Consider the following 19,108-nt stretch of genomic DNA (forward strand, 5'->3'; position numbering starts at 1 on the left):
CAGCCACAACAGCTTGAGTTCGTTAGCAGCACTAATGAGGATAAGGTCTTCTAGTAGCCAGTGCCGTTGGTGGCTCAGGGCAGGGGTTTTACAGCAGTTGGATGCCATTTCTGTGAAACCCTCAAGAGACAGCACTGGGAAGGAAACAGATCCTCAGTTTGGGAGGAGTGGTTACAAATACTCATGATTTTGAGTTCAAGAAAAAGCAGATGATCTCTATGACTTTAAATGGACATAAGGACACTCAAATCATTATGCCCATGCAACACCTGGACTGCAAATCATATTTTTGTCATGTTGAAATATGGAATGTTGGACGTGTGGGGAATAGAGGGGTAACTCTTGCTTACTGCAGCAGACTGATGGGATATCCTGAGAAGGGCTGTCCTAAAGGAGTGTCCTGTATGGGATTCCCTGGTGACTGCGTAACAGATTTGATGGAGGAGGTTACAAAAGAGGCAAAGGAAAGGCGCAAGAGTGCAGTGGCAATAGTTGTAAGCTGAAGTTTGAAGATGCCAGCAAAACACCAAATGAGAAGCGCCTTGGGGAAATATATTGCAGAGCCAGACCGGGTTTGAAGATGTGAGTGACATTCAGGCTGTGTGTTTGGCTGACAGCTGACACCAGAGCAATCGATGTGCCTCGCCCCTTTGGAAGCCACACTTAAGGCAACGAAAAGTTCTGCAGTCACCTCTGTGCCCTGTAGAGGCACCCCGGCAGACAAGCTGGCTGCACTCAGATTCATTTCAAACGTGTGCACAACGCACACCCTGCGTTTCATGTGCTGCTCCCCACGGGCCATGGGAAGAAATGCATTTTCAAAAGCACCACTATGTGGGGCATTTAATTCTTGTTCTTGATTATGTTAACCTGAAGGTGATGGCTATGATGAAATGCTATTTGCTCTGCTTTGCAAGAAAACTCCTTTTAAAGTTTGCTTGTGCAAAAGTGTGCCAAACACTGTATTAGAGGACAACCGAGGGTTCACCACGAAGTGTGAAGTGGCTGTCCTTCGCAGCCGCTGCAGAGAAATGCACTTTTCAAAGATTAATTACTATTTTTTACTGAAAAGAAAGAAAATTGCTTAGTGTAAGGTTCTTCCACTGCATGCAAGGCTTGAAACTTCACTGGCAGGGGATAAACCGGGATGTTGCTGAAAGCTCCACATGAGGGCAGCTGTCACCACTTGTCTGTGTGAGCGTGCTGCTTCCTCTCAGCAGCATGAAGTGCTCTTTCAGCAGCGCAGCAGCAGACACTGCCTGGCACGTGTGCTTGCATATGACTTGTTCTATTTCAGCTTCCTCAAACAAACAAGACTTCACGAATCGGTCGCAGAGCCCTGTTGTTCCTGAAGCACTTTACCCGACCCTTGCTCAGCTGCTGCCCCAATAGGCCTGCTCCTCAGAAGAGATGCAGGCAAAAAGCTGAAGGATAGAAGTAAAGCTGGATCCTGGCAAATCTGCTTGGCTTTTGCCATGCTTCAGTTTCAGCCTCTTTTACCCTTCTACCCACCTGAATTTGCAAACTGCTATAAAAATATGTTTTAAAACGGTCAGAAATTTTGTCTGGCAGTTTGCAGCCCCCAGGTGCCAGGACAGAGTGATGCTGCTGAGGGCAGCTGTGGGCTGCCTGCTCACACACTGCCGGAAACAGTTTGGGCTACACAACACCAGAGGGGTTTTACAGCTAGAGTCAGCTTTAGAGGTCTTAAGAAGGTTAGAACTGGTAGAGTTCTGCAGCAGAACCAGCCCAAAGCTGGCTGTGGGCCAGCACTCTTGTGGCTTAGAAGGAAGGGAATTGCCTGGGGTTTCCAGCTTTCCCTGTACTGTGTTATTTACAGTGAAAACCCCGGAGCACAGTATGGCAAATCAGAGCATGGCCAGTCCCACTGCAGCGTAAAATACTGCTGTAATAACTGCTTGCTTCTCGATGACCAACGTGAAATTTCTTCTAAATACAGGTTCTGCACCACGAGGGCTGAGATCATATTCTGTGCCACTCTGCGTTGAAACGAATATAGGGACCCTAGCTTACACCCAGAAAGTGTCAGCTTTAGCTGATAGTTCAGGAGTAAAGCTAAAGAAAACTCCAAATGAGCACAGTTAGAAAACACAGACATGCTTTTTTTTTTTCTTCTGAAGACTGTAGTGTCCCTCTGTGACCAGTTCATTCACCCGAAGGATTCCCAACTTAGATTTAGGGGTGGCAGAAAGCAATCAGAGCTCCCCATTGCTCCCTGAGACCACCAAGGTGATGGGGATTGAAACTACAGACAGAACCCGCTGATCATCCTAGAAGCAGAGAGGATAGAGCAGCTTTGAGATCCCTCTGGATGGTAGTGCAGCCTCCTGCTGTGTCTGCCACTCCTCCCAGGCTAGTGTCACCTGCAGCCCAGCTAGGGTGCACTCTGCCCCAGCATCTTTTCAGAGATGTAGAACAGGACAGTACGCAGAATGCACTCCTGGGGGGCTCTGTCTCATACTGCCCGCCAGTTAGCCTTTGTGCCACTGATCACCCTCTTGGCTTAGCTGCTCACCCTTGCTGTAGGTCAGTTTTTCAGGCCAAGGCAAACTCAAGCTCACAAGGCCACTCTGCGACAATCACAGACAGCGGCCTCCTGGAGGCTAAAAGCTCTTTTTTGGAAGAGCTGGGCTAATGATTAGTACGGGCAGCTGGCAGGAGATGCTGAGGTCCGCAAGCACATAGCCGACCTCCAGCCTAGGGCCAACCGCGCTTGGACAACCGCACCGGGAAACAGCGCGGAGGAGGAGGCTGGGCTGGGCTGGGCTGGGGGGAAACCCGGGGAGACCCAGACCGGCGCTGCGGTAACCGCATCCCGATCCCGGCGCTGCCCCGGCCCCGCCCGGTGCCGCCGATTGGTGCGGAGCGGCCCGCGGGGCGGTGGCGCTGATACAAAATGCGCCGCGACCGCCTCCGGCACATCGGAGCATCGGATCGGGGAGGTAAGTGCCGTGTGCTGCCGGGATCCCGCTCCTCTCCGGTCGGGGGGAGCCTGTTCGTGGGGCGCTGCGGGCTATGCGGTCTCTCGGCTATGCGGTCTGTTGGTCGCCAGCCTGGGACGGCTCCCGAGGCTTTGCCCGGTGCGCGTCCCCAGTCCCTCACTGCCCAATGCTTCCCTGCAGCCATGTCGGACGAGCTGAGCGATCTGCTGCGGGAGTTCGATGAGGTCGTCGAAGGCTTCGACAGAGGCCCCGCGAGTCAGTATGAGCGGCACTTGGAGGAGCTGAAGAGGAAAGCGGGGCACAGTGTGTACGACAGCGGCATCGATGAGCTGGAGAGTGAGTGTGGGGCTGCGGGGGAGGGCGGTGTTCCTGAGCGTGGAATCGCTCTGAGAGCTCTGGGGCTCTTCCATGATAAAACACGAGTTTTTCTGCTGGTTCAGCCCCTGCGCTGCCTGTCTGACCCGACTCGTGCGCAGGATGAGTAATGTGGTGTCTGGGAGGGCTGTGGTTATGGCTGGGTCCTGGTCCAGGAGCTGCCAGCATCTGCTGGTGCTGCTTCTGCAGAGCTGTTTGAGAGAACAGGGAAGATCATGCCCTGCAGCCTACGAGCATTCCTTCTAGCCAGGGAAGAGCGGACAGACTGAACAAGTGAGAAAGTAGCCCAGTCCTGCAGTGTGCATGGGGTCGGTCCCTGGTTCTGCAGTCTGTTTACTGGGTGCCTCTGGCCTTGGGCAGTGAATAATGCTTTTGCACCCACAGGTACCAGCACATCCCCAGCAAGCAGCTTGAACTCCAGTGAGGAAGATCTCAACACCCACACTAGTCCTTACTCCTCTAAAGGTAAGGTGGGAAGGTCTGTCTGAAGGGCTGTTTGCTGGGGTTTCCCTGCCCTGCATTAGGGAGGTATTACAAGCAAGTGAAGGAAGTTCCGTGCCTTGTAGCTGGGTCATTGTGCTGCCGCTCCCAGAGCCTGGGTATGAAACTGGAAGCATAGAGGATGGGGTTGGTGGGCTGTGAGGAGACGGCTAGTTCTCAGGTGTGGAGGTGTGTGTCTGCAGTCAGTTAGCCCTGGGAATTTCCTTTCTGTGCTGCCCTTGGGTAGCATTGTTGTTGTGAAACCTCTTTCCCAGAGCTCTGCCAGCTCTGATCTGTGTGCCCCTCACTTAGATTGGAGGGGTGTTGGTGGAGGGGAGTGGGATGAAAGAGCACTGATGGTGTCTTTCTATCTGCTAGCTAAGCTTGGAGACACGCAGGAGCTGGAGGAGTTCATTGCAGATCTGGACAAAGTATTAGAGGGTATGTATGTGGTTCTGTCCACCAGGCTCTCCCACAGATATGGGACAGCCTGTGGCATCAGTGTGGTTTCTGCAGAGCTGGCTGTGCTCTGACACTGGTGTGGAGTAGGAGTATGACTTTCTTTTCTTATCTTTCGATTGAGGCAGAAATTCTTCTGTGTGAATATCTCTGGCACCTCAGTTTCCCCAGCTATTGAAGTGGAGATTGCAGTACTGCCCTCGAGGAGAGCCCTAGTGACATGTGCCTACTGAAAATGTCTCATGAGGAATGTGAGGGTTCAGGCTGATAAGTACCAACTAGCACCGGCCTGGGGAAGGGCCCATTGGAACATGCAGACAGCGAGCAAGTCTATCAGAGTAGAATGTTGGCATCTGCAGAACAGAAACCATTTTGGATGCTGTGTGCAGTGGTGGAATGGGGAATTCCAGCTGTCTGAAAGCACAGCTGGGTTGTGATATCGCTCTGCAGGTGCTCCCTTACTGACACAGGGCTTAGCTGCAGGTGTCCCTGAAGAGAGTGGAAGTGTCATGCTGAGTCTCTCTGACTGGCTTTCTTGGGCAGCGTTACAGCATTGTGAGGTTGGCACTAGCTGGGGTAACTGAGGCATGGGGGTCATCTTTTCTATTTTTGCCCTCCCCAGTTGGTCTTTGTTTCCAATATCTGTCCCATCAGTCAACTCATTTTGGATGTGCAAAAGGGAGGGGAAGGAAATGTTGTTTCGGCTGGCCCTGAATAATACTTTGAGTTAGTAATGAGGAAAGGGCCCTGCGGCCCTGACTGCAGATTTCTGCTCTAACCCTTCTGCAGGTGATTCTGGGAGCAAGCGTGGGGATATCCACTGTAGTAATGCACCCCCTCCAGCTATTGTCTCACTACTTTTCTATCTTACTGCTTGTCCCATAGAGATGTGAGATGTGGTTTTGGTGGAAAGTTTGGAGAAGGATCCACAGCAGATACACCAAGTGCCTCCCTGATGTACCTAATGCTTCTGTGTCCCTGCCATCCTGCAGCTGAGTGGGTAACAGCTCCTCTGTGCCATGACATGCTACTTCGTTTCAGGGAAGGACAATCCCAGCCACAAACATGGACTGATCCTGCCTCGACAACTGCTTCTTGCTCCAGCAGTGGGAGAACTGGAATGTGTTTCTGGTGCTGTGGGGTTGGGGACAGCTGCGCTTGTGCCAGTCTCACGGCACTGGCAAGCTTAGGCCTGCATGTTCAGCTCTGCATGTTCATGGCACCTCCAGTCAAGGAGAAGGAGGGGCTCCCCAGACCCTGGGGCTGGGCAGGGCAAGCTTGCATAAAGGCAGTGGGAGCCTGAGGATGGTCCTCAACGTTATTGTGGACACAGCCATGGAACAGCGCTTTCATCCTTGCTTTGGGCCTGCCACGAGATCTGCTGAGGTCTGCTGGCTAGCAGCTGTGAATGATGACATAGTCAGCTCTGCTTTAATTGCTGGGCTTCAGTCTGCCTCCATATGCAGGACAGGACTCTGCTGGCACTAAGATATGAAACCTTCTTGGTGAGGGCATCAGGCTATGCTCTGAAAGAGGGACTCGTGGCTGCTGACCAAGTGGATCTGGGGAATTTATCCTCTAGATTCAACAGTGGCATGATGATGATACGGGTGAAGATCAACTAGCAGTGCTTCACTGACACCTTGGTGTCCTCTCCTGGTTCAGGAAGTCTGTCCCTGCAGCAGTATGTCAGACAGTGGCAGCCATTGCTGGCCTGTTGCTTCTCTTGGGTATCTGCAAGTAAGGCCCCTGCCTGGACCCCAAGTGCCTCTACCCTGACTTCTGCTGTCAATACTGTAACAATGATGATGTACACTGTACAGTTAATATATTTTTATGAACGGGATTTTAAGTCTCTGAGTTTGTCTCTGTGTTTTTGTCCTGCTCCTGTGAGCTTACTTCATCTCTGGAGCTGCCTGCAAGGAGACACTTCTCCCAGCCCTGGGTGCTCCCCATGGGCTATGAAGGGTTGGGGAGGCTTGGAATGAGTTAAGCAGCCTTCCACTGGCTGAAGGCAGGTGGGAGACTCCAGTGGATCCCCTGGTCATCTGTGTCCTTGCCTGGGCTCAGCTTGCCTGTGCCTGGATGACCCAGAGCATGGGGTAGGTTCTGTTGTTGTCGGATTTATCTCTGAGCTCCTGCTGTCTATGGGACCAGTCCGTGCTGTGCTGTTCCTGACAGAATCTGACAGACCTGCAGAGGTTGTAAGGGACTTCTACAGACAATACTCCCCCATTAAAGCACATTTCACAGAATGGCCAGGGTTGGAAGGGACATCAAGGATCATGAATCTCCAACCCCCTGCCACATGCAGGGCTACCAACCTCCCCATTTAATACTAGACCTGGCTGCCCAGGGCCCCATCCAATCTGGCCTTGAACACCTCTAGGAATGGGGCATCCACAGCTGTTCCAGCACCTCACCAGTCTCTCTGTAAAGAACTTCCCCCTAAATCCAACCTCCCTCAACTTAAAATCATTTCCCCTTGTCCTGCTGTTATCTACCCTTTCAAAGAGTTGATTCCTGTCCTGTTTGTAGGCTCCCTTTAGGTACTGAAAGACTGCAATGAGGTCACCCCGCAGCCTTCTTTTCTCCAGGCTGAACAAGCCCAGCTCCCTCAGCCTGTCTTTGTAGGGGAGGTGCTCCAGTCCCCTGATCATATTTGTTTCCTATAGTAGGTTGCACAGGTAGGTGTCCAAACAGGTCTTGAATATCTCCAAAAAAGGAAACTCCACAACCTCTCTCAGCAGCCTGTTCCAGTGCTCCGTCACCCTCACCTTAAAGATGTTCTGCATATTTGTGTAGAATTTCTTGTGTTCTAGGTTTTTTGCCATTGCTCTTGGTCCTACCACTACGCACTGTGGAAAAGCATCTGGCCTTATCCAACTGCATTGATCAATGTTTATAAATATCTAGATCCCCCTTCTGTCTTATCTAGGCTGAACAGATCCAGGTCTCACAGCTTTTCTTTGTGTGGGAGATGCTCCAGGCCCTTCATCATCTTTCTTGCCCTCTGCCGGACTTCTTCTAGGGCCAGCAGTGTATGGACAGCCTGAAGGAGGGTGGCAGCATCTGCTGGGGAGGCTTTAGGAGTGTCCCCTGCTGTGATACGCTGCTCTCTGTATCCCAAGGACTCAAACATTCTTGCTGCTTTGTGTTCTGCTGGGAAAGCGCCCTGCCCTGCTGGGACAGGGACAAAATCCAGTCCCTGAGAATGGGGCTCCCTGGAGAAATTTCAGGAGCTGGCAAAGGGCCTGGCTGCTCTAGCAGGGGGGTGGATCCACCCAGCTGCACTGGCCTTGCTGGAGAGGTGGAAGAGAATGGGGCACAAGCAGCTGGAAGGCTCATCAGCAGCTATATGAAGGGGCAGGGCATATAAATTGCAATTGCAGCTGCTCGGACATCCCCTCAAGTGAACTTGGGTGGAGGAGATGCTCAATAGAAGGAAAGAGCCTGAAGCAGAGTACACTCTGTTCCACCTCCATTTGTTAGAGGAGATGAGATGCCTACTTTACCCTAATGGTACGTTACAGGGATTATTTCTTGACTGCCTTAAAGAAATGAAGTAAACAAGATTCGTTGCTGTGAAGCCAGGTTTGCAGCTGTGAGTTTATCCCCAGTATGTTTGGCAAGGTGGGGATGTCTGTGGATAGTGTTGTACAGAGGCTGCTTTGGGAGCTCCCTCTTGCTGGAGGACAGGCCCTGATGTTTCCTTTGGTTTTCCCCTCTGTAGAAGCTACCCCTTGGTCAGCACAGTGACCAGGAGGGATGTGGGGAGATGGTGGAGAGGCCCTGCTTGCCTCAGCTGATGACACTGCTCTTCTTCCCCTGTGACATGTTTGTTCACTAGGGCCATGTGGAACTCTGTTGCAACTGTCTGAACTGGAAACGTGACAGCTTCCTTCTCTCCTTGGTTTGCAGGACAGTGACAGTGGGGCGACTGGTTATGTAATCGATTAGTTTGATGTCTAACTGTCCCAGAATTCTGAACAAATGCTAATCCTGCAAAGTGAACACTTGGGGAAGGATAGGGATGTGGCTGGAGCTTCAGAGCTGTCCCAGCAGAGCTTAGCAAAGGGCAGGCTGTGTGTGGGGGTAGCGTGTCATCACTCACTTCATGCTGTGAGATGTGTCTAATGAGCTGGTACGTGGACCCCTGTGCCTTTAAAGGGCAACCAAAAGGAGAGAGGGTGAGAACAGCATGGTGGAACTGGGGGCAGAGATGATGCTTAATGTTCCTTGATGCTAGCACGGGGCAGAGCTCGAGCACCCCACTCTGTGGGGACACTCATCCCACATCAAAAGGGGCAGAGCAGCAGGAGCTGCTGGGACAGTCCATGTGTATGTAGGGGGTGAATGGTGATGTCAGTGACTGTAATGTCAGTTGGGACATTTTTTTTCCTCTCTGACTCATTCTGTGCAGGAGTTTCACCCTTGCAGTCTAACTTTGAATCTGATATTTATTCCACCCACAGCCCTGTTCTCTCTATTGCTTGCATGCTACCAGTATGTGGGGGAAAAGTATTTTTTTTAAAAGCTCACCCCTGGCCCAGTTGGCATCATGGCCTTTAGCTGGGCAGCCACAGTGCTGAGTGCTTGCTTGTGGAAACCTGCGGTACCACAGCCCTCAGATGCTGCTTGTTGGCTTACATAAGCAAGGTGGCTGCAAATGTTGCTAAGCAACTACATATATAAATACTTTAAAACCTCAAATTTGCTGCGCCTGATAACCCCTGTGATGCATCACTGCTCTTCTGCTGCAGGGGCATGTTTGTTGTGGGTGCTGCTAGGAGAGGGGCTGTGTTGTCACCCCACGCTTCTTGGCCCATCCCCTCGAGCTTGGCAGACCACATTTCTGTAAGTCGCCATGGGGAGGCTGGAGCTATGGCATGGGCAGGGAGATACTGGCCTGTGCGACTGGGAAGTGAGGAGACCCTATGTTGACTGCGTTATTTCCAACTATGCATTCAATGCAGTGCAGACTGCTGCCTGGTAACCATTCTCCTGTTTTCTTAGAAGCAAGATGAGCATACATGGGGCTGCTGAAGGATGGGAAGTGGCTAACCAAAATTAAGGCAACTGTAGCCTCGTAACTGTGCTATTTCCTACAAGCCCAGCTGCAAACTCAGTCTTTCTGGAGAGTGCAGTGTTTGTTTACCAGAGAGTAGCTACTGCTTCAGCAGTGAGTCCCATGTGCTCTTTTCACAGGGTCTCCTCTGAGCAGACATTCCTCGTACCTCCCTGTTTCCACAAGCCCTCCTGCTTTTTCCACCCCCACCATCCATCGGACAATCTGCTGTATGGTGGCCTCCCAGGAGGAGGGCAGGTGTGCAGATGTGAGACCTGGAGAGGCCTTTGTGGAGGCTGGTGGAGCAGGATGCTTCCTCAGCCTACCACAGGGCTGATGTTCTTTCATGAAGAAATTTTTGAAGAAATTAGAGTAAGGGGCTGATTTTCTTCTTTGCATTCAACTAGATTAGGTCAGTCCTGTGATGGGAACATACACTGAGGTATTTGTACACAAATCTAAACAAAACAGCAAGGTAAGGAGCTATTACATTTCCTGCCCTCAAAACCATGTGGCGAGAGAACATATTACCTCATTATTGAACTGTAAGAAGGTTACTGAGCTCTCTATTTCAGCAAAACTTCTCTTTCATGCATGTGTAACCATAGCCCTGATTCTGAACTGCATATATTCTTGCTTTGAGTAGCTCTTGTTGGGTTGAGCTCTCACAGCTCAGGGTTGGGTGCGCTTGCTGATTTGGGGAGTCATGTGCCCCACTTCATTTAGGACAGTAACCACATCCTCTGGAGGGAGGAGAAATATTTAGCCCTCCAGACAGTTGGGCTGGCCACAATGATGTAAGATCTCTCAAAATACTCACAGCATAACCTAACCCCAGGGATAGCACCTGCTACTTCTCTTTTCTGACAAGCCCTCTGGCATATTTGGGGGGAATTGTTCCATGTTTACAGAAATGGGAGATATAGGGCACTTTCAGGTCCTGATTTAAAATAGTATTTTCCAGCAAGCTTTTTAGCTGTGAGGCACATGAGAGCAGAAAGCAAATATCTCTGCACTTCAAATACTTCCCCCCCAACAGATCATCCCTCTGCACCTTCTCAGAACCCAGTTCATCCTGTGCTGGTTTGATAATGTGCATTCATCTTTGTAGCTGTATAGGTTGTAAAAGTCTATGTTGCTGTGCTGAGTGTCTGCGGACTGTGACTGTGGAATGACTCAGGCTCTGAGTCCTCCTCAGCCATTTCTTCCTCACATCTTGGATTTATCTGAATCAGCTGCAGCCGTGCAATAGCTGCTTGGCTCTCTTGGCAAGAAACATGCTTCTGTTAAATGGGGTGGCTTGAACTCCTCCAAGAGGAACTTGCAATTCAGCAAGGAGGAAAGCAAGAGTAAGCTTTGGCTTTTTGTTTCTGTCTGTTGAAACTATTCCTCGGAAACAAACTGCCTTCCCAGAACTGAAAGGTATGATGCAGCCCAGTAATGCTAGTCCCATCACCTCCCACCATAGAGACAGCAGATTCTAGAAGTGATGTCAAAGAGGGATGTGAAACCATGGAGTGATCTGGTGGAGAAATACAACACTTGGGACTTCACAGGTCATCACTGCTCTGGCATTTCTCCAACTGCTGGAAGGAAAGGCAGGAAAGAGGGGAGCTGGTTGGGGTGGAGCTGTAAGGAGAGCTGTAGTTTAGGCTGAACTGATCAGGTTTTGACCACAAGTGAAAGAAACATGACTGCAGAACACAGCAACATGCCCCTTATGGGTGACCCATGAGGCTAAGGGCTATGTAACAGCCACGATGCGCTCAGCCTACTTGCAAAGAAGAAGAACAGTGCAAGGATCAAGATATTAAAGCTGAAATAGGCAGCTGGGGGGACGGAGGTCTCCATCAAGCACAGAGTGTTCAGAGAACCAGGCTGAAGGTGCTTCTTAGTGACCTCTCAGCATCCATTACAGCCCACAGAGGATTCTTTAGCTACACCACCTCTCAACAGGATATTTGCCATGAACAGCAAGTCTCTCCCGGACCATCTTTTAGGATGCTCTAGTGCCCAAGAGCTGAATCCCTGTTCTAAATAGAGCTTGAAGGACTTTCCCAGTGTGAACTCCTTCAGTGATCAACTTAATTTCCATAGTAAACAGTGTACTACTGCCTGCAGTGTCTGTCTGAATAGATTGCAGAGTAGTGAGTGATATCTGTAGCAAGTTGCTGTCTGACTTCATCCCTAAGGTATCCAAAGACACAATGCAGGCAGTGGCAGCCAGCACAGCATCCTGTCCCCTTGCCTCAGTAGGTCACTTCCCTTAATTGTTCTACTCTGCTAAGGACAAGAGTTGGCTGCTGCCATCCCTGGGGACAAGGAACAGATGAGTATTGCATGCCTCTAAATGAGTGGAATTTCATTCAATGGCAAAATTCACCTACAGCATTGAACAACAGTAGGGAAACGTTATCCAGACTCTCGGCTTTCTCCTGCCACCTTTTCCCCCACTTCTTTGTAAGATGCTTTCCTGCACTTCCCAACAACAGCAGTATCAGCTGGACCAGTGACAGGAGTCTGATCTCCTTTCTGGCCAATATCCCTTCGTCTGATGTTGCTAAGACTGCCCAGGTTGGGGCAAGACTTATGGAGAACATAGAAACAAAGCTGATCCATATCCTGGCTCCTTGCTGGCTTAGCTGGCATTAACCTCATAATTAAACTAATTAAATGAATACGAGCACAGTGGAGTCCTCTATCACCATCCTTCTGGCACCAAGTCTGCGTTCAAGCAGGGAGTTAAGCCTGCAAATTCTCTGAAACCCTCCTCAACACAATCACCTCAGATTTTCTGCACTGAGGCAAGCACTGAGTCTATTCATATTATTTGCAGTGATCTTTGGACTTGAAATATCTTTTCTTCTGTAATTCTTGTAATTTCTCATCTTTGTTAGTATGATGGCCAGCCGCATGCTCATTTTTTGCAGCAAGTCTCACGTGACTTTTCTTGTTCTGCATGTCCTACCACTGCAAGTTATTTTTAGAATTTAAAGAAAAGGGCTCATTATGAGACGATGCCAAGGAGAAAATTGTGCTGTGCACAGGGAGTGGCATGAGACTGGATACTCTCAGCTCTGTTCCTTGCCTCCCTGTCTGACCCAGCCAGTCACGTGTTTCCAGCTTCTGCTATTTCAGGTCTTCCTGTTTCCCTAAAACAAGCAGCTTCCCAGCACGCTGGGGATTAAACACGCAAATGTAAGGCTGTCACTGCCTTCATGTGATGGGTCTGATATTCTTCTTTTGGTGAAGCTCTTGGACAACTAGCATAGAAAACAATGGACAGGAAAACGGGGAGAAGTTGTCTGCCTTCCCTTTCCGTGGCCCCTTGTGTGCATTGTTTGTACGTGTCTGCATTTGTCTGCAAGTACCACCAGGTCTGAGTTTCCGATACTGAAGTTTCTTCATGGAGTTGCCAAGAGAGTCACAAGGGAAGTGCTTCTCTATCAAGCACAACATGGTGGTATGGTGGAGCAGACCCTTCACCTTGTCGTTCTTCCCTGGTTCCACACCTCTGCTTCTCTCTCCCAGACATCATTGCTTTTCAGAAACTCAATTTTCTGCTGACATTTCCACAGTTCATCTCTCTGTCCCATTGGTCTCCGCTGTCTCAGGCCTTTTGCATATTATGCAAATATGAAGATAAATCCTGATTTTCAGGAGGAAATAAATGATAAGTTCATCCGATGAGAAAATCTCTTCTTCACCAGAAAACACTCTGAGCATGAGTGGAAAACAGTGGAAGGCGAAATCGAGCGGCTCCAACTCTCACCAAGGCAGCTGGGAGTGTGTATCAGTGCAGGGCATGTCTAAGGAGGAAAACACCAGGGGTACCACTTGCAAAGCCGGAGAACAGATGGGTGTGCTGGGGCTGGCTGTGTCCAGCAGCACAGCCTGAAGTTGAGGCGAGAGAAGCTGGTGCTCATTTCTTGCCACTAACCATTGGAGGAACCTGGCTGAGCTGTGTAAAGATCAGCTAAATCAAGGGTTTGCTCCTTCAGGACTTGTGGCTCAGCTTCCTCTTTTGAAGGGTTTTCACTTCCATGGCATGATGCTAATGTCATCTTGTGTGGCAGCTGTTACGCTAAAACCAGTTTCTTCTACCATACCCAAAATAGGAGTGCAGCAAGTCCCACCATGATTGAATCTCCTTGTGACACCCCTTAGTGTGACATGAGAAGCCTGAAAGTAGCTGGGCTTTCAATTAAGGGACATGGGTTTTTCCTCATGCCATAAGAAAAGCAACTGAACAGATGCTCCTGGTGGAAATAAACACATCTGCACAGCACAAGAGTTGTTTTCTGTCCCAAGGAGGAGCTGGACTTGCCCCGAGTAACTTCAAGAGACTCTCCAGACACATGGACTCTGCTCCTAGGACAAGGGACAGCTTGAAATTCGGATCCTGTCCTCTTATCCTCGTGCCAGCAGGGGCCCACAGAGCTGTCTACTGCAGGACTCAGTCTCCAGCTGGGAACAAATGAGTTCTGATTCCATTCCTTCACTTTGCTGTGGCCTGAGCATGTTTTTGTGCTGTTCTGGGATGACTCCCAGTGGAGACCAGCAGTGTTGTCCAGCTCAGAGAAGAATCAGCTAAGTTTTAAGCCAGTTTCGGTGAGAGGATAAGAAGGGGGCTCAGGCAGTTTTCTAACTGTCTTCTGCTGCCGGGAGTCTGTGACCTGCGCAGCAGATAGGCTGCGAGAGGTAAAAGACGTCAAGGGCGACGGTGAACAGATCAGACCGCGGGCTGCTCCTGGCTGCACCACTGCTGCCCTCTAGTGCTGCCAGAATCTGTGCCTCTGCCAATTCCCGGCCAGACTGGTGTGATGGCTGGGGACCTGGTGAGTGGGCCATGGTAGCTTGCTGCGGGAAATCTGGAATCCAGGGACTCTGCCTGGTACTGTGTGCTGGGCGCATGATACGTAACCTCTCCAAGCTGCTGCTCCAAAGGCCTTAGTGGTGTTAAGGGTGCTAATATGCTGAGGATGAGGGGGTGGTGGGAAAATCCCAGTAAAGCCTGGTGCTGCACATCCTACACAGCAGCCGCCAGGGAGTGAGAAAGTGCCACTGCATCACAGCACTCAGCCCTCAGGGACAGGACTCCACAGAGAGGAGTATGGAGAAGGCACAGCCCCAGGACATGTCAGGAGATGCAGGAGCCTCCCATTGTCATGGCACAGAGACAGCCTGGGGATCTGGGGTCCCTGCCTGGACTCTAGGCAGGATCTCTATTTCTATTCTACCGCCTGCTGGCTGCAGAGCCATGCTGGGAGATGTGTCCATGCAAGTCAGCCATTCCCTGGGAGCTCTGAGCTGAAAGGAAACTATGTTTTAGCCCCTTGAGCCCTGAGATGACTACCTGACAGGGTTAGGGTGGGGAGAGAATCTCAGAATATCACGAGCTGGAGGGGTCCCACAGGGATCAGTGAACCTCACTCCTGGCTCCACACAGGACCACACAAAAATTGGACCACATGTCTGGACCAGCACTGTCCAGACACTCCCCCAGCTCAGTACCCTTTCCACATCCAGAAGAGATGAGGGCTGCTGGGTGTAGGGCATCCTGTGCAACAGCACTCATGACAGCCAGGGAGCATTCCACAGTGCAGACACCCCAGCATCTGACATTCCAATCCCAGCCACGAATCACCACTTCAAACTGCTAGCTGAAAGAGCCAAGACACGAGTCTGGGGATCCTCTGGGCGCAAGAAAGGACTAACATCTTTTATAAACATTTAATGGATCTAAAGGGAAAGGGCTTCCGATGCTTCCCCACCCAGCCGCCCACACCTAAGATGGCGCCTCCCAGACGTACCCGCGCTGAGAGCCCCGCCCCCCCCGAGCCACCCGTTCCGGCTGGACATGGCGGAGCGCGAGGACCGGAAGGGGCGGGTTGTGACGTCACACGGCAGCGCCGCGGGTGGAGCCTCCCGTCGCGCGGAGCGCCGGAGGAGGTGGGTGTTGGGGCGGTGCTGAGGGCCTGGGCAGCCCCGGGCTGGAAGCTTTGGCGATAGAGTGCGGCTGCGGGGCCGCTGTGCTGCGGGTTGAAAAGTATTCATACGTGGAGGTTGCTCGTAAGGCTTCCAGCTGGCTCTCGAAGCAGTTGGTTGTCAGCGGAGCGTCTGGAACGAGAGCTGCAAGCACTGAGGAGGCCGCTGGAGCCGGCTGTAGCCCCGGTGTTTGTGTCGGTTACAGAGGTTGAGGTGGCTGCCCAACGTCCTGCAGCCTGAGCACAGAGGTCTGTGCTTCGCTGCGTCTGCGTGCCTCATAGCAGTGCGTTTGGAAGCGGCAGGCTGTGGGTGGGAGCGGCTGTGCTTCCCTCTGGCAGCGCTGCGCGGTGCCGGGAGCCGCTGCTGTGGGCTGAGCCTGTCCGGCGCTCCGCTCCGTGCCGCGCCTTGCCGTGCCTGCACAGCGACGGTTCGGGGCGCTGAGGCTCGGCGGGGGTTGCTTAGAGCCAAACGTGCAGCCACACACTCTGTCTTCTTGCCGTTTGTTTTGACAAGGTGAAGTGGTTCGTGTGGTAGAGAGGATTACCAGTCCCCTCACTGACAACGGGAGTAAACAGCTTATAAATAATGAGGATGCGCTCACGGTCATTAGCCGGGCGTGTCGGTGTGTGACTGAATATCTGTCACGTGGGGAGGAAAGGGAGGAGGAGGTGAATTGCTGCTTAATATTATTTTTCTTTCTATTTTATCTGCTAGGAAATAAAACAGTTCGAGGGAAACTCAGAAGGCTGTGTGTTATTCAGAGTGCTGCTGATAGTGCTGCTGATGAAGCAGGAATCCTGCAGGCCTCTGCTTTTCTCAGTGACCTGAAGTGTAGGGGAGGAAAAGCCAGTGTCAGTCTCCGGGGCAGAGATCTGCATATGTAAGTGGGGCATCTTGTGCTTGGACCTCAGCAGTGGGAGGATTCTGCTCCATTCTCTGAGAGAACACAGCAAATAGAGAGGCAAGTTTAAACCAAAATAATGGCAAACTGATGTCCCTTATTGTGCTTTGGCCATCTGCAAGGTCAGGTTGTGTATTAGCTCTGCTGTTGTCGTGGTTTGTTTCTTCTCAGGAGAAATATGAAAGGAGCCAGTTTTGTGAATGAACTCTGCTCCATGGGAGAACAGTGTTATGTCCTAACTTATAAACATTTCTGAGTATGACAATAAATGAAAATTGGCTCTTTTGTTGTCACATTGTATTCCAGGTTGAAAAACATGAAGTTATCAAAATATATTTATAATCTAAAAGCTGATTTTATTATTATTTTTTTTATGTCTGGTGATTTTTCTTGCCCCACCATGTTATCTCTCTAGTATGGGCTTAATGCTTATGTCAGCTAACAATAAATTGGTCTTCAGTCCATATGGTGTCAGTGTTGGATCTGGAGGTGAGAAGCAGAAACTCTTGCCAAAACTGCCTCTGTGAAAGTTCAAGAGATACACAAAATGGGAAAATGGCTCAATTCTCTCTGTACATGCAGTGGTGTTCTTGATGACACTCGACATTAGTTCAGTGCCTTAGAGGGGCTTTCTGTATTATGACTGTGTAGCCCTGAAACAGAGATTATAAACTGTCAGCAGTTTATCATGTGCTGAAGAGCATGTGTCTCGTCTGAGTTTACTTGTCTGAGCAAGTTGTATTTTCTTTTCCAGCTTGCAGTTCCAAGAAGTGTCTGAGCGAAGCAAGGAGTAACTGAGCCGTGGGAGAAGATACTGAAGTTCTTTGCTGAATAGATGTTCTTCTCTTAGCTTCAATTGGCCTCTCCTGTGGATGAATGCTGTTGCTCAGAACAGAAAACTTGAAGTAACTGTTGGATCAAACAGCTTGCTGTGATGTGAACTTTCCAGCAGATATTTACAGAAGAGAGTGACAGAGAAGAATAACCTCTTTCCAATTCTGATTCTACTGGAAGTGCAAATGAGCACCTGTGGCGTCCGTCTAAATTTGTTTGGGTGCTCAAAGAAAAATCCAGTCTGAGGAAGCCTCTGGGAATAGACAGGTGAGAAATCTGTCAGCCAGAATTTGGCAATCTTTTAATACAATAAGTATAACCAGCTTCTGGGTGTTGTTAACTTTAATTTGTCCAAGTTTTAAAGCTTTAAACCTTCATTAATTTTGAAACGTATTCCTCAATTTTCTTTGTAAGCAGAATGAAATGAAATATTTATTTCTGTACTTGTGCAAAGCAGGTGTTTGCAAAATGCTAATGGTCATCAGGATTTCCTAATTTTCAGGATGCATCTTGTTCAGTTGTACTTTTAGCCAAATGGATCTCCTGACCTGGCAGATGGGGGTGGCTGAGGGACTGGGCTGCTGGTACTGGTATGTGGGGGGAGCAGAGATGTGTGGCTGGAGTAGTTCACTGCACTTCTGACTTGAAAAAGTACAGGATTTTTTGTTTGTTTTAAAAGTGCCATTCAAACAATAGCTCTATAAAATAGAGAATTGTTTTTAGTTGCAGTGCAACAGCCTGATCGATATCTTGCCTGCCAGAACTTGAGTCCTGCTGGTGTCCCTTTCTAAGATATTTTCTGACCTCTGCAGTGGTGATAGGTGTAAGGTTTTTTTTTGTTTAAGACCTAGCAACTGGTTGCTCTACTATATCTGAGTTTTGGATTTGTTTCTTCTGGATGTTTTTCATGTTGTTTTTGGTGTGGTGGTTTGTTGTTGTGCGGATTTCATGGCTTTTTTTTTTTTCTTTTCTTTTTTTTTTTTTTTTTTTTGTATCTGTGGGATTTTGTGGAGAACTACTGTTCTCCAAAAGCTGAAGTGGTTGGGAAGTGCACCTAACCACAAGTGTGAGGTTGCACCTCCTCACCCCTCCATATACGTTTGAAAACATAATGGCTGATTTCATTCAGTCTTTTTGTGGATCTTAAATCATGATCTTAAGCTACCAGAAATCTGCAGAAGTTAGAAAAGCACCATAGGCTCTAAAATATCAAAACTCAATTTTCTTTCTTCCTGTTATGTTTTCAGGAGGTTGTTGGAAAGTTGTACTATGCAGACATGCTTTTATTTTCTCATGTTTCTCCGCTTTTACAACGGAACTGACTTTTGCTGTTGCTGTATGATTTTGTTGGCTTGATTGCATTTCAGAACTGGGGCTGTGCAATTACTGGCTAGAGCTGTGAGGCAGGATTTTCTTTTCATCTAAATATTTTCCTTCAATAGCTCTCCAGCACTGCTTGCCTCTTTGAGATTTGATCCAGTTCTGCTGCATGGGAAAGAGGGGGTTGTTTGAAAAAACAAGCCGCAGAGCCAGTCAAATAAGAAATGTAGCAGCAACACCCAGTATTTTGGGAAATATTCTGGCTGAGAAACAATAATGTTAGTGATGTATAATTCCTTTAGCTTTAGGTCTCTTGGCAAGTTAGGAAGCTGGTTGTGTGATTGTTCTGTTATTCTGTACAATCAGGAATGATGGTGGCATTCTTCTCTCTGGTCTGGGGGCGTTCATCAGCTCTGTGGGTTCTCAAGGCTCATCTGTTGCTTCTGCACTTCTGTCCTATAGCTGTTTCACCCTGTGTGCAGGACTCCCCAGCTATATTATTTCCTTCCTTCTGCTACGTTGCAGTTTTCTTGCTCCATCCATGGTACGAGAGTTACACGGAAGGTAACACCAGCAGTGTCCCCATCATTCTAATGATGAAAGACAGTAAAACTTCTGCCATCCAGAACTGGTGATCTTTAACATGTTTATGTAGGGATACAGTGAATCTGTGGGATATGACAAATACCCAGTGTACCTAGACTTTCCCTTTCCTGTCCT

At 49.6% G+C, this 19,108-nt stretch overlaps 2 protein-coding genes across 4 annotated transcripts in view; both read left to right on the top strand.

Annotated features, from left to right (window-relative positions):
• The first annotated feature begins 2,928 nt into the window (after positions 1-2,928).
• On the top strand, positions 2,929-6,129 carry LOC122163722 (regulator of cell cycle RGCC-like). Of its 2 annotated transcripts, none has more exons than XM_042825179.1 (5): positions 2,929-2,963; positions 3,144-3,299; positions 3,723-3,803; positions 4,197-4,259; positions 5,163-6,129. In XM_042825179.1, the coding sequence occupies exons 2-5, from the start codon at positions 3,146-3,148 to the stop codon at positions 5,168-5,170; spliced, it is 306 nt and encodes a 101-aa protein (XP_042681113.1). In that variant the 5' UTR covers positions 2,929-2,963; positions 3,144-3,145; the 3' UTR covers positions 5,171-6,129. The 2 variants fall into 2 exon arrangements, with proteins under 2 accessions (XP_042681113.1, XP_042681112.1); XM_042825178.1 differs by lacking the exon at positions 5,163-6,129 and adding an exon at positions 4,406-5,156.
• A 9,093-nt stretch (positions 6,130-15,222) lies between these two features.
• The window catches only part of LOC122163568 (H(+)/Cl(-) exchange transporter 5), a 40,544-nt gene continuing 36,658 nt past the window's right edge, over positions 15,223-19,108 (top strand). Inside the window, exons 1-3 of one of the 2 annotated variants that reach the window (XM_042824873.1) lie at positions 15,223-15,297; positions 16,048-16,213; positions 16,989-17,335. The gene's annotated coding sequence lies outside the window, so the exon portion shown is untranslated. Of the gene's footprint in view, positions 15,298-15,325; positions 15,582-16,047; positions 16,214-16,988; positions 17,336-19,108 lie in introns of those variants that run through there. The other variant, XM_042824872.1, reaches the window with a different exon arrangement.

Source organism: Centrocercus urophasianus, unplaced genomic scaffold (assembly GCF_019232065.1).
Source record: "Centrocercus urophasianus isolate 14NV4802_14NV808 unplaced genomic scaffold, USGS_Curo_1.0 seq_24, whole genome shotgun sequence".
NCBI lineage: Eukaryota > Metazoa > Chordata > Aves > Galliformes > Phasianidae > Centrocercus > Centrocercus urophasianus.